The sequence below is a fragment of the Myotis daubentonii genome, chromosome 3, assembly GCF_963259705.1.
Source record: "Myotis daubentonii chromosome 3, mMyoDau2.1, whole genome shotgun sequence".
NCBI classification, from domain to species: Eukaryota; Metazoa; Chordata; class Mammalia; order Chiroptera; family Vespertilionidae; genus Myotis; species Myotis daubentonii.
In genome coordinates, this window is record NC_081842.1 from 81,308,938 (window position 1) to 81,323,829 (window position 14,892).

General features: G+C 38.0%; 1 protein-coding gene across 9 annotated transcripts in view; it reads right to left on the reverse strand.

Annotated features, from left to right (window-relative positions):
- The window catches only part of ABI3BP (ABI family member 3 binding protein), a 258,489-nt gene that overhangs the window by 46,982 nt on the left and 196,615 nt on the right, over positions 1-14,892 (reverse strand). For all 9 annotated transcript variants that reach the window (XM_059687989.1, XM_059687988.1, XM_059687987.1 and 6 more), the window contains 3 exons: positions 12,909-12,986; positions 8,487-8,552; positions 5,948-6,022 (listed from right to left, as the gene is read on the reverse strand). In XM_059687989.1, the coding sequence (XP_059543972.1) occupies positions 5,948-6,022; positions 8,487-8,552; positions 12,909-12,986 (219 nt within the window). The remainder of the gene's footprint in view (positions 1-5,947; positions 6,023-8,486; positions 8,553-12,908; positions 12,987-14,892) is intronic.

The window sequence follows — 14,892 nt, forward strand, 5'->3', positions numbered from 1 at the left end:
CTGGCCCTGCCTCCACCTCGCTGTGGTTTGCACACGAGCTAGGCAGCAGTGTGAGCACAGAGGCTGCAGACCAGTGAACTTCTGTTTCCCTGAATCAGAGGAGAGCAGGGAAAGGCTGAAGGGAGCTGAGAGGAAATGGGAGGGAAAGGATGAGGCCAGTAAGAGAGATACTGCAGAGAAAGAATTCTCAGGAACTGGTACATCATCAGCCACTCTGGCCCAGGCTGTGATCTGAATTCCTTTTCCCTCAGTCAGGATTAATCCACAGATTTTCTAAAGTGCAGGGTTGTGTTCAGAAACACCAACACTTGAGTTTCATTCACTATGAGCTCCCGATAGCCAAATGGGAGTTCTCCAAAATTTTCTGGATTTACACAGTTCACCTCTTAGGAATTTATTGTCAGAAATAAAGTAATGATTCAGGTATTTTTAACCATGGTAACAAAAAACTTGCAAAGAAACATCGTAAACTGGACATCAATTTCCAAATGTATCAGAGACTCTATTTCTTATAACCATAAAGGCATGGTGTTTATGGATAATTGCTCTCCTCATCCTTGTCTCCAAATCTTAGCACCTAGCTAAAAGGTCAGGGGTGATGAGCCAGCAGACTGGAAGATTTAGCCACAGCCCAAACACATTCCTTAAATGTAAATACACAAATCAAAAAGGGAATCTGGGTTTTGCTTGTCAAGCAAACTCCATTTGGGGGCAGTGAAGTGCACCTCATCAGGATGTAGAAAAAGGAGTCTGGGGTTCAAGTATGGAACATATCTGCCAAACTACATGTGCCAAGGTGGTTTCCAAATTACACTTCACCTAGCACTTAGTGGGCCTTCAATAAATGTTGGCTGAATGCAATAATAGCTACACAACTCAGCAGCTTTCTTCTGTAGGGAGAAAGTTGAGAGACTGTCTAGCACAGGGTTGGAAAACATTTTGTCAAGGGTCAGATAGTAAATATTGTCAGCTCTGTGGGCCATATGTCGCTGTCACAACTATTCAATTATGCCAGAGAAAGCAAGCTATGTTTCAATAACTCTTTTTTAAAAAAATATATATTTTATTGATTTTTTACAGAGAGGAAGGGAGAGAGATAGAGAGTTAGAAACATCGATGAGAGAGAAACATCGATCAGCTGCCTCCTGCACATCTCCCACTGGGGATGTGCCCACAACCAAAGTACATGCCCTTGACTGGAATCGAACCTGGGACCTTTCAGTCTGCAGGCCGACGCTCTATCCACTGAGCCAAACCGGTTTCGGCAATGTTTCAATAACTCTTTATTTACAAAAGTAAACAGTGAGTTGAATTTGGCCTGTGGGGCTCTAGTTTATGAGATCTAATGCATGCTTGTTGCATCTCTGAAGTTGGTTATAATATGTAGAACACATAAGTTAGGCTAAGGCACAGCTCTCAGAGCCATGGAAAAAGAGATGCAGAGATGGTGACCTACCTAAAACTTCAACCTCTTATAGGCTGCTTTCTAATTTGGAGGTGGAAAAATATTTATGCATATAGGTATGGAATGTACATAAAGCAGGATAAATATCTGTAACAGTAAAATAAGATACTTATTTTACTTGGCTCAAGATGGCCTAAAGATTCCTGCAGTTTATGCAATCATAGGGAAATTATTATAGAGGCCCAAATAGCCAAAGGTTGATAGTTTTGAGGCCTTAGAATCTTGCTTCTTTAGTCTTCTAAGGCACAACCTTAAGAGATGTGAGACCATGAAGAATATGTCCTATAAATCCTAAACACTTCATTTATCAACTGATTTTATCTATATATATAAAGACCCAGGGTCCATAATGTCCTCAACAACCAAGGCTCCACCTAACACTGGAAGTCAGTGCTGGGTTGCCATGGTGACCCAGCACTGATTGCAGCTGGTGCTGGTGCAGCAACCCAGCACTAACTGTCAAGGGGGCTGCGGATCAGGCTCGGAGAGAGGCCTGCAGAAAGAGAGGCAGGGTCTGATCCATAGCCTCTGTGGCAGTTGTTGATCAGCCGTTGCCTCTCTCTTTCTCTCCGGGCTTCGCTAGCAGCCGCACCTCTGTTTCTCTTTGGGCCTCTGCGGGGGCTGCTGATCAACCCCGCCCCTTTGATCAGGCTCAGAGATAGGCCCAGAGACACTGACTGGCATAGAAACTGACCAATCAGAACCAAATCTGGGTGAAGTGCCAGGAGCCAATGGCTGCCTAGGAGGCGGATCTTTTGATGCTGACTGGCATAGAAACCAACCAATCAGAACCTAATCTGGGTGAACTACGAAGGCAGAACCTAAAGTGGGGGCTGAGGAGGGGTTTTAAGGGCAGCAGCTGTGTAGTGTAAGGTGTAAGAAAGCAGTTCAATTTTTTAATGACTGGTTTGGCAGCATAGTGCATATGGCTGGCTATCAGTCCAGATATAGGGATTATGTGTTTTTGTCTGCCAAGAGCATCTCCTTCTGCTGAAAAAAGCTTTCCTCCCTGCCCACCCCCCATGTAAGCAATCCTATCTTATATAATCTATCTATACTAATAAAAGGGTAATATGCTAATTAGACCAGGTCAACTGGCCATCTTCTGGATGTCTGACTTCCTTTTGGACAAAGACATGGTGGTGGGGGCCAAGGCAGAGGCAGCTAGGGGTGATCAGGCTTGCAGGGGAGGGCAGTTGGGGGCGAGATCAGGCTGGCAGGGGAGGGCAGTTAGGGGTAATCAGGCAGGCAGAGGCAGTTGGGGGTGAGATCAGGAAGGCAGGCAGAGAGGTTAGGGGCGATCAGGCAGGAAGGCAGAGGCAGTTAGGGGTGATCAAGCAGGCAGGCAGGTGAGCGGTTAGAAGCCAGCAGTCCCATATTGGGCCTAAACTGGTGGTCAGACATCTCCCAAGCGGTCTCCGATTGGAGAGGTTGCAGGCTGGGCTGACGGAACCTCCTACTCTCCCACTTGCCCCCCATTTCATTCACTGGGCCACTAGTTTTATTATAAAGTATTTGGGTTGAAAACTTCAGCAAGGAAAACTATAGAAAAATGTATGTGAGATGGATAATAAAGATATATATTCTGCACAAGATGTGAAAGTTGGATAAGGAAGAAGTTGACACAGAAAAACTTTCATTAAGACTCAATGGAGGTTAGAAGTGAATGTGGATGAGAAAGTGGGACTGGGTCAGAGAAGAAAATAAACTTAATGTGAATACCTGCATTTCTGCAAACAAATCAGATCAAAACTATGCAGAATCAAAGAAAGGTAACCTCATGCAAACCTATAATCTGGAGAGAATATATTTTAAACATTCTTTTTCTTACCAATTTTTTATTCCCTAGGCAAATAGTTTGAGAGCTGTTAAACTTTCCTTTCATAAGATGATAAATTGCTGAAACCGATTTGGCTCAGTGGATGGAGAGTCAGCTTGCGGACTGAAAGGTCCCAGGTTCGATTCTGGTCAAGGGCATGTACCTGGGTTGTGGGCACATCCCCAGTAGGAGATGTGCAGGAGGCAGCTGATCGATGTTTCTCTCTCATCGATGTTTCTGACTCTCTATCTCTCTCCCTTCCTCTCTGTGAAGAATCAATAAAATAAAAATAAAAAAAGATGATAAATAATGTCATCTGTGATCCCCAGTTTTTATACTGCATACTTCTTTTCTTGACTTAGTGCATTGGCTACATATGCCACGACTATTTCCAAAAGAAATGATAAAAATAGAAGCCCTTGCTTGTGTTCTTGATGTTAGGAGAAAAATATTTTGACTTTCACTATTAAGTATAATTTTAACTATAGATTTTTCACATATGCCCCTTATCAGTGAGGAAAATTTTTTCAAGTCCTAGTTTTCTGAGAGTTTTCATCATGAATAAATTTTGAAGTTTGTCTAATGGTGGTTTTTTGTATTTATTGAGATGGTCATATCATTTTTCTCCTTTGCTCTGTTAATGTAGAAAATTACACTAATTTGTTTGAATGTTGAGCCAACCTTGTATTCCTGAGGTAAATGTCATTTGGTTGTTATGTGTTATTGTAGTTGACATGGAAATGTACCATCCAGATATTAGAGGTTGACCTTGGATGCTATCTGCTGATCTCACTCCCTGCAGGTGGGTAGCAAGTGTTTTCCTGAAGGGAAATCTCAATAGACAGACATTAGAACACAGAATAGGTGCAACACAATTTGGTTGAGGATGGAGGTGAAGCAAGGATAAGGGAAAGAGTGAGCTCAGCTTTGTCTGCCTATGCCCACCAGCTCCTTTCTACCAGCAACCAGCTAATTAGATTGAAAAAGCCCTGATAAGAGATTATGTAAGGCTAAGTTACACGAGTTATTACTACATAGTTGAGTTCATCTACACAAGAGGGTAATATATGTCAGTTTGTGTTATAAGTGGCTCTGCAAAAATGTTTATATTGTTGATAAACTAAAATATAATGACTCTGTTTTCCCTTGAGGAACAATGAGCACTTTCCTAGTGAGAATCAATGCTTGATTGTACTGAGGGTTGAAGACTTTCAGGTTTGATCATAGCTAGTTGTTCTTTCATTTGCTTTGTTGACATAAGTGCTTTCTTTTATTTTTACTTAGACAAACTTGAGAGAATTACTTTGAATATTAAGAAGTTGGCTCTGTTTAGAGCCAGATTGTTCATGTCAAGTTGAGAAACTATGCATTGCCTAATCTCACTGTTGTGAAGAATAAAAGGAGCAACTAAGCCCAAATAAGTATCAGAACTCTCTTACTTTTCATGAGTCAGGAACTTATAACAGTTGTCTCATTACTTGGTTTGCAGGGAAGTTAATTCCTACAACTTCAGACACTATAATAACCTGATACAAAAAAGACATTCTAAAACAAATCTAAATGATTTTTATACTGAATATCTCCCGGTATTATTTACATCTCTTTCTCCTTAGGAAACATCATGGGTTGATTAAATATATATCATTAAACAAATTCTCATTTTCATGCTTTTTACATAAACAATCACAAATTTTGTACTATTTAAAAAATATTGCTCTAATCAGTTTTGTTCAGTAGTTAGAGCTTTGGTCTGCAGACTGAAGGGTCTTAGGTTTGATTACGGTCAAGGGCATGTACATTGGTTGCAGGCTTGATCCCTGACCTTGGTCGGGGCACATGTGGGAGGCAACCAATCATTGTGTCTCCCTCACATCAATGTTTCTCTCTGTTTCTCCCACTCCTTACACTCTCTCTAAAAATCAATAGAGAAAACAACATATCCTCAGGTGAGAAGTAACAAATATATATCATACATATTAATAAATAGATGTTACCAGGGAATGATGCCATACCATATTAAGTCATCAAAACTATCATTTATACACTTAGTGAGTTGGGTGTTTAAATTTTTATCAGATCATTTTCTTCGTTATCTGTATGATGCCTACTCCTATAGATGTGACTAAATTAATGTCATTTAATTAAACAGTATAATTTGTAAACATTAATATTACTATAACAAGGGCGATCAACTGCCAATTCCCCTTATTATTTAAATATTATAGTCAAGATTTCTAACAGATTTAGGTCTTTTAGAATTTATAATGGTACCTGTGAAATTATAAAGTTGAAAACCAAGTGATTTCAGTCTCAAAAACCAAGCCTGTGTATAGGACATGTTTTGAAATGAAGGAAAACAGATATTTTGATATTTTAATTCAATAATTCATATTTAATCAGCATCTCTTGAAGAATCAAGCCCATGTATGGTAGCTAATTTAGTGACCTGTGTTTAGAATAAATAATAAATTCTCCTTTAATGTTTTTAGAGACATAGGATGTTTTGATTTTGGAATGCATTACAATTTTCAATTCCTTAAGCTAGGAACTTCCAAAACTAGTAAAAAAGAAATTGAAGTGAGAATTCAACAAAACTATAAAAATTGAATGAAAACACTTATAGTTTTGGCAGCATCAAAAGGAAATAAATTTGTGATCATTACCTGTTCCTATCTCATTTCCTTTGGGCATCCCATTGGATTTGGGTCTAGTAGGTCTTGTAGTTGTCTTATTCAGAACTATAATAAAGTGGGAAAGAAACAGTTCAGACATTTTCCTATAATAATTTGTAGCCAAGGAAAACCAAACTTCCCAGAGAATTGTAAATCATTTAACCAAGCAATAAAAAAAGATGCCTTACCAAAAATTATTGTTTAGAATATAGAAACCACAATTCTGGTATAAAAATCATAGGCTTGTATTTGGAAATAGAAACCTGGGTTTGTACTCTAATGTGATCACTGGGTTTGAAAAAAATAACTGGCAAAGAAATTTATATTTCTAAATGGGAAATATCTTTCTTCATTTATAAGCACTAGATTTGTTCCAAAATGAACTGAAGAACAATCAGGACTACCTATGCCAGTGATGGCGAACCTATGACACGCGTGTCAGAGGTGACACGCGAACTCATTTTTTGATTGATTTTTCTTTGTTAAATGGCTTTTAAATATATAAAATAAATATAAAAAATATAAGTCTTTGTTTTACTATGGTTGCAAATATCAAAAAATTTCTATATGTGACACAGCACCAGAGTTAAGTTAGGGTTTTTTAAAATGCTGACACGCCGAGCTCAAAACGTTCGCCATCACCTATCTAGGCTAATGAAAAAACAAAACTGGGGGTGTATTTACTTGTCAAGGCCTTAATTCATAACTCATAAATTCATGGTCCTTTTGCATGAGTCTCTAGGTACAGATGCTCCTTGATAATCCTGGTACAAGCCCATCATTGAACACAAAACTGTAAGAAAACGATTACAATTTCTTTCCTGCTCTGTTGACAGCCATAGCACCATCAAAACTTTAAGAGGTCACCTACTTTATCCTTCGCTTAGAAGACTCTTTAAAGAAAAGAACTAAATACACCATGGTTAAGAGAGTAACCACTGGACCTGATTGCTTGACTCTGAATCTACTTCCTAGCTCTTCTTATGTCTTAGCTTCCTCAACTCTACCCAATGGGACACAAGGCAAACACTCAGTGACTGTTAGCCATTACAGTAGGTCTTTGGGTTATGTCTGATGGAGAGCCATTCCTATGGCGCCACATAACGCGATTTTCCCCATAAGTCGGAACCCACCTACATAAGCACCTACGTCACTCACATGGAGCACATACGCAGCAGTAATGAAGTGAAACAGTAAAAAAAAATTTTTTAAAGAAATATAACAATTCCTGACCTTTACTTGTGGTAAATAAATGATAAAAAACATAAAGCACGTATGTACATATGTCGAAATGACGGAACCTTTTTTTTTATAAATAAATGGGAGATGGCGACGTAACCACGAAATGATGTACGTTGAATCCGACGTAACCCGAGGACTGCCTGTATTGCTACTATTCATTATTTTGTAGAAACACTTAGTATAACCATTTCTCAACAGCCATCATGATATAAAAGTTACATGGAGATATATTTGTTTATAAAAGACTTCTGTGCCTAATGCATTTAGGATTTGGAGGATTACTCTAAAACTTATTGGCTTTCCATAAACCAAAGAATAGAAAAAAATTATTTGTTCTTTCTTCCATGTGCTTGGAGAGATGTTAACCAAGAATATTTATTTATAAGCCAGTTTCATAATTTATAAATTCAAGAAGACTTTTAGAAACACAGTAGAAAAAGGGTAGAAAACACCAGTCTTTGGTCTAACTTGTACTTTAGCATAGAAGTTATTTACATGGCTCAAATCAACCCCTCCAGTTAACTCTTCCCTAATAAGCTCCAGTAAAGGAGATCATAGAACCTCTGAGAATTTAGTAAATTTAAAGTATTTTCTAATGTTTAATTATCACTTTATTTTTACTGTTTAAAACCTGAAAAATTATGTGCTTTTTTTTTATCATCAGAAGGAATAAAGTAAAAATATTCTCCCAGAACAAGAGCCTTTTATACTGAAGAGATTATCTTAAAAGATAAATACTATTTGACTTGTATGCATGCATATAAGTACAACCAATAGACACAAGACACTGGGGGGCGGGGGCGGTGAGGGCAAGTGCTAGGGGGTAGGGGAGGGCGGGAGGAGGTCAATGGGGGAAAAAAGGAGATATATTTGTAATACTTTAAACAATAAAATAAAATGAAAAAGATTAATAATATTTGAAAGCAAGTAATATGTCACACAGAATGTTAATGCTACCTATAATTGTCATAGAAATTTGAAAAAGTGTGTGTGTGTGTGTGTGCATGTGTGATTTATGCACAAATACTATATCAAAAATAATTTTATATTGATAAAGTTCTATAGTGGTCTCTGAAGCTGATCCTCCTTAAAAACCTCACTCAGGTCTTGTCAGTTCCATGGATCCATCATTACCTCTCCATTTATCTGCAAGGATCAGAATTTCTGTATGTCCTTTATTTCAATTTAAGCATATAGCTCTTCTTTAGTGCATCTAGCTGTTTCGATACAGTTTATATCTTCTCAGATGTGCTGACTGTTTGGGTCATCAGAAAGGGAAACAACTTACCAGGTCTGAGGGGTGGTTTTTCTGGTATTTTGGGCCTCCCAGGAGTAGTGTACAATCTATGTGGTGCTGAAACAGAGCAAATGCTTCATGTTTAATACCCTACACTCCAAAGCCCACTAAATCGAGATTTGGCACCCTAGGGACCAACAGTTTGTACATTGTGCATGGAAGTAGAAAGAACACCCTGCAACCGCCAATTATGCATTACGGCACTGAAGCTAAAGGAAAATAAAACAAGTGAAAATACTCATGATTGGATGTTAAAATGCACATTGTCAGGACGAGGTAGGTTATTTCTAATGTGTGTTACAGATGTCATCATTAGTCCACTTTTTCAAGGACATTTACTTTACCAGATGGTTGCTTAACATGGCAAACATAAAAGGCAGCCAAGCATTCGTCCATCCATCATCCATGTGTCCATCTATCCATCCATCCACATCACTCAATTAGGTAGTCACTGTGAAACGTTGTTTTGCCAAAAAAGACAAGTAATCTTAAAGGCAAAACATAAAATATTTTGAGGTAGGTAAGAAGAAAAGAGTAAAAACATGTGATCTCTATCAAAATGTCTTGGCTCATGACCCCTGAAATGAATCAATGTTCACTTAGTGCCATCTATTACAGCGTTAGGATGAGAGAAAACCTCAGGGGTCCTGCTCATCTATCGAGGGAGAGCAAGGAGCAACAACTCAGACAAGCTCTGGGACCAACACATCAATTTGTCACTTCCTGTTGCTGTAATCCAGGGCCTGGCACAGTGAGGATTCCAACTGAAGACTTGTTGAAGAAATTAAAAACGGAGCGAGCACTGTAAACAGGCAAATTCACAAGAAACTCAGGTTGGTTGCTTCCTAAGATTTTAAAATATGCATTCATCCAGGAATTTGTCCGTTCTTCCCTTCCCTCCTCTGCCCCCTTGACATAGCACACTGCCTCCTAACTCCAACTTTCTTGGTAATACTTTAGCTGAGACTGGAGAAAATAAATTCTTTTTTCAAACTTGTAAGTAAATTACATTGCTTTTGTTCAGATCTTGAGGGGGTTTATGTAACCATAAGTCAGCAATGCTCTGCCTGACAAGCTAAAAACCACCTGCAAACCAGATCATAATGCAGCTCATTTATAAACTTCCAATGTGAAGACCGGTGAGCAGAATTTTGCCATATTTCACGCCCAAACCAGCAGACACACGCTGATATTCTCTGTGGATTCAGTGTGGGGCCTTCGAAGTGTAATAACTAGAGTGAACAGGGGCACCAGTGCTATAAAATATGAATTCTTACACATCCTAAACTGCGTGATGATGACTAGCCCATGTTTTTCTTTAATTTTCTGTGAGAATGATAGGATTATCTGTCAATTCAACATATTTCAGGTTTTCATATTAATTTCTTCTGTGTTAGATTGCTTTCTCTTAAAGAGCTACCATGATCATGGTTCTTATTAGTCTCATTTTAGAAGAAATTTAAATTTAAAAACTTATAGTTAGACAGAAGAGACTTAGAGCAGAACACAAAAATAATCAGAACTATATTCATTATTTCGAAGTCACAGGATTTTTTATTGTTCCACAGTCTCTACTTAAATCTAGAAAGAACTTTAATTAAAAAAAAGCCAAAATATAATGTTAAGTTTTGGTTGTGAGTTACTCACATATCTCATGGCCTTGAGAAATCTACTCTAGGGTTTCAGTTTTTTTTTTTTTTTAATATATTTTATTGATTTTCTACAGAGAGGAAGGGAGAGAGATAGTTAGAAACATCGATGAGAGAGAAACATCGATCAGCTGCCTCCTGCACACCTCCTACTGGGGATGTGCCCGCAACCCAGGTACATGCCCTTGACCGGAATCGAACCTGGGACCTTTCAGTCCGCAAGCCGACGCTCTATCCACTGAGCCAAACCGGTTTCGGCGGGTTTCAGTTTTAAAGTTAAAAAAAAAAAAAAAAAGACAAAGGAGCTTTGTGACAATGTAACTATGTAAACATCATCTCCATGTAGTTTTTGGCGACCAATAATAAAAATAACTTTAAAAGATGGCTTCATATCTGAATAGTTCTATAAAAATCTGTGTAAAATGAACTTTAAAACTAAGCAAACAGGGATTATTGGAGAAACACTGTGAATGATACAGGGAGAGGGGAAGGAGTATATTCAACTTGCCCTGGGGGGTAAGTATGAGAGGCTGCAAGCAATAACATAATGAGAATGCTTCCCAAATGCGCCTGCCAAGTGGATTTCTCCCATGGGCTGCAATGAGAAAGGCAGAGCAGGAGTGTCTGAGTATTCAGGGTTGTAGCGTGCTGCAGGGAGCTGTCTCAGCAGATAATGGAGCCAAGGGGGCCGCAGAGGAGGTGCTGGAGTTTCCTTGGAGCACGTGGGTCCCATGTTTGAGGGATTGGAGGGCACGCATAGAGTGCAAAGTTCCAGAGGGGCCATTTCACCCCCACAGAATCTATATCCGAGTATTGTGTGCTGTCTTGTGCTCCTAATGCTTGATGTTACAAATAAAACAGCACAGCACATCCAAAACAAAACAGTTGATTGGCCACCCCTTCGACAGAGCTCAGGCAGACGTGTCTGAGGCCTGGGCCAAAAGGTGTTCCTAGAGACACACATCTTGCCTTGACTAAAAGCTGTCCCTCTACTCCCAGGTAGGGCTGTTGGGCTGGGCCAGGCTGTGGATGCTACTCTCATCCTTAGATGAGTTCTTTCCTAGGATGTCCCTCGTCACCTCATGGAAATGAAGCCACTCTCAAGACCCTTGGCACAGTCTAGAAAAGTGTGACTCCCGGGCAATGCAGTTGAGACTTAAGCCAAGGATCCTCAGAACATCAGAAAATAATTAAAACATAGCATGTTGTATCACTATGTTAAGACAATTCATATAACGATATCAAATCCTGGATGTATATATCCAATCAACTGTGAAACTTCTATCTAAGAAAACCACGTTTTAGAAGGAATTTGATAAAAATTCTACACACATTCATACTAGTAATCCAATAATGATGTTCTCATTAAAGTAATAAAATGCAAAACTAAAGAACAGCCCTATGATCTTTCATCCTCCATTCTGAAACCTATAAAGCTCTAAAAAGCTGAAAGCTTTCTCGTTGTAACAGGACCTGCGCTGAATAGTCTTTATTTTTCCTTCTTAGTGTAAGTACATATATATTTTCCTGCAAAAAATTAATGTGCTTGATTATTAATTAAATTAATCCAGCTACCTTCCATTAAGCTAGACATTAAAGAAGTTTGCAAAAACATAAAAAAATAAACATTCAAAAATGAGGGTGGAGTATGGATGTAACATGATTAAACATCTATTACTAATGAGGATGTGGGAGGGCTGTCAGTATATTAGGCTTCTGTGTGGATTTATAAATAAAAAAGTGAATAAGTAGAAAGGTGATAAAGCAAATAATAAAATAATCATTTAAAACATAATAAAAATTAAACCAAATAAGTAAAAATAATTTAGAAAAATTATGAGAACTGTCCTATGCCGTAGTGTTCAGTCACACTTATTGAATAAGTACATGTTGCTCTATTGACTATAAAATATACACCATAAAATTAGACTTATTTTATTATTATCATTTGCTCTAATTATTTCACATTTTTTTCATTAAATTCCCCCACCCCAAAATTATAATAAACAAAATAATAAAATAAGTTTGTCTTCTAACTCCTTAAAAATATTTGCTTTTGCTTTTTGGGCTTACTTCCATATGAAAGAGGCAGAGATGGGCCAAATGGGTTATTTGGGGGAAAAAGAAAGAAAGAACACACAAAAATACTGGAAATCCACAATGATTATAACCCAGATAGGACAAAAACATCCTTCTGAGCGCATGAAGATGAGATAGAAATTTGTGTAGCCGAGTTTAATTTCCAAAATATAGAAAAGAAGAAATTAAAAATGGACATTCCAGAGAAATGTTTCCTGGAAATTTAAACATTAAATCATCTTTAAAAACTGACATATCTTCTTACTAGTTTCCTTCCGTGGGCCACATATCAATGTGTCCAGCAAGTTGGGCACAGAAAAAAAAAAAAGGAGAGAAAGAGGAGGGTGGTGGAGGGTGGAGGAGAGGAAAGGTAATAAAGATTCTTATTTATCAGATATAGAAAATGAGGTAAATGAAGGTCCATCAAGGAATAACAAAAGAGAGCTTTCATTGTTAGTTATCAGCCATCCATTCAAAAGTAAAGCTCTAACTAAAAAACGTGTCTTCCGACACTCACTGATAGTCATATGGACATTAATGTTTGGCTGATGTCCTGCACCTATGAAATGAAAAAACAATCAAGTAATTCACTGTGATGAGAAATCACATTCTGTAAAGAAATTGTATTTCCTCATTTAAAGTGAAGAAAAGAAGGCACTATACAGAGGTGGGAAAATAGTATTACCCCGAGTTGTCTTTGCCGATTCAGTTGTTCGTGGAACCTTAGTTGTGAAGAGCTCCTGGGTGGACTGGTCTGTTTCTGCTGGGGAAAAGCACAGTAAGAGGGCTTGCTTTGAATAATTAACATTATAAACAAGTGATCATAAAAGGGTAAATTGCATTTATCAGTATGCCCAGTAATCATGATAATTCAAAGTTAATAGTAGATTTTAGTAACTCCCATTTATTATATTTTCTCTCTTCTTGCACTAATTATTTTAATGATTTTTAAAAGCTTTTAACTCAGGATCATTATTTCATGATACTGGAGGTGATGATAGTTGGATGTGTCTCCTAAGTCTTTTTCCTATTCCATAAATTATTCCACAAGTTATTTAGGTGAGCTGGAAAAGAAATAGATCAGATGAAAATATGTGTATTTGTACCATAGAAGAATAAATTTTCTTTTATTTTCCTTGTGTGAAAAGCAAAGTTTATGTTTACTGACAAATAGACACACTTCTCCTGACCCCTTCTCCACTCCCTCAAAAAGAAATAAGTATGGCAATAGTTCCACCTTCAATATTATCTTGGACTCATTATCACATCATGAAAATTATATTGTTCACTTTGGCATATACTGGATCCAAGGAAAAACTTTGTGCAAATAATATACTGTGATCTTCTTCTTTGTGTTTCTGTTCTGCTTTATAATCTGGATTTGGCTCATGAGAGATACTTGAGATAAATGAGAGGTGCTGATTCTTGCTTCAATAAATCAAAATACATTAAAAAAATAGGGAGTGGAAGTTGGATAATTAGCCTATCTGGCATGGGTTCTTGAAAGTACTTTTGATTAATTTTCATGGGTGATCTTGACCTTGTGAGCCTAGATTACAATAGACAAATATTTGGTAATCAGGGTATATTTGCTCATTCAGTTTTTAATTTTTTTCTCCAAAAGAATTTTATTTTAAAATGTGACCTGTAACTTCATCTCAGCAGCCATACATAAAGAATGAGTTTATTTGAAAAGGGAAGGAAGAAAGAAAAATAAGGCCACTAATTTAAACACAGTCATGTGTGATGTAGCATGGACAGGCAAAGGAGCCAAAAATCACAAGCTGGGAACACTTGTTTTCTGGTTCATTTTCAGCCAAGAGTCAGGCAGACTGGGATTTCCCACTATGAACTCCCCGAAAGCATGGCCAGCTCATCCCAAACAATTGTCCTGACTCATCCATCAACTTTCTCCATGTGACCTGCATGCTCACCACATTAGACTGGCTGCCAGTCTGCCCTGTGCTCATTCCCGTCTGTCTTTAACCTGAAAGGACCTTGCATTTTTAACTTCAACTGTTACTCCAACTTAAACACCCAGTGCAAATGTCACCTCTTCTGTGAAGCCTTCCCTGATGCCTGCAGGTAGTTTGCTCATCCCTCTATCACACTCATTTGTAAAGCATAACACTGGGGTGAATCCCAGGAGCGCTGGTGACTGAGTGTGTGGGTTCCAATTTGGCTCTGACGTTAGCTGTGTGACTTGGCCACAATGTTAAATCCCTCTATGCCTCAATTTTCTAATCTGTAAAATGGGGCAAGTAATAGAACCTACCTCCCAACGTTGTCACGTGGCTTAAATTTAAAAATACAGGTGGCATCCTCAGGGGCACTCAGGAAGCACCCCTATCCCCAAATCCTGTTTTCATATTACAGGGCAAGTTCTCCAGGGGAAGGATCCATCTTTACAACAGTTTTATTTTGAAACTCCCATTGCTTAGCATTGTGCCATAAAATACTCAATAAATACTAGATACAATTTTTCTTTCAAATGCACTTTCAAATACAGAAGAAACAATAAAACATATAGCACTGATACACTTTGGGAACATTCTGGTTTTTAGAATGCTTGAAAATTTCTCAAGGTGATTTAAAACATTCTCATTTTATATTAAAAATCACCATAAGGATTAGGACAAATATACAGTTAATGTAAAAGAATCAAGTGA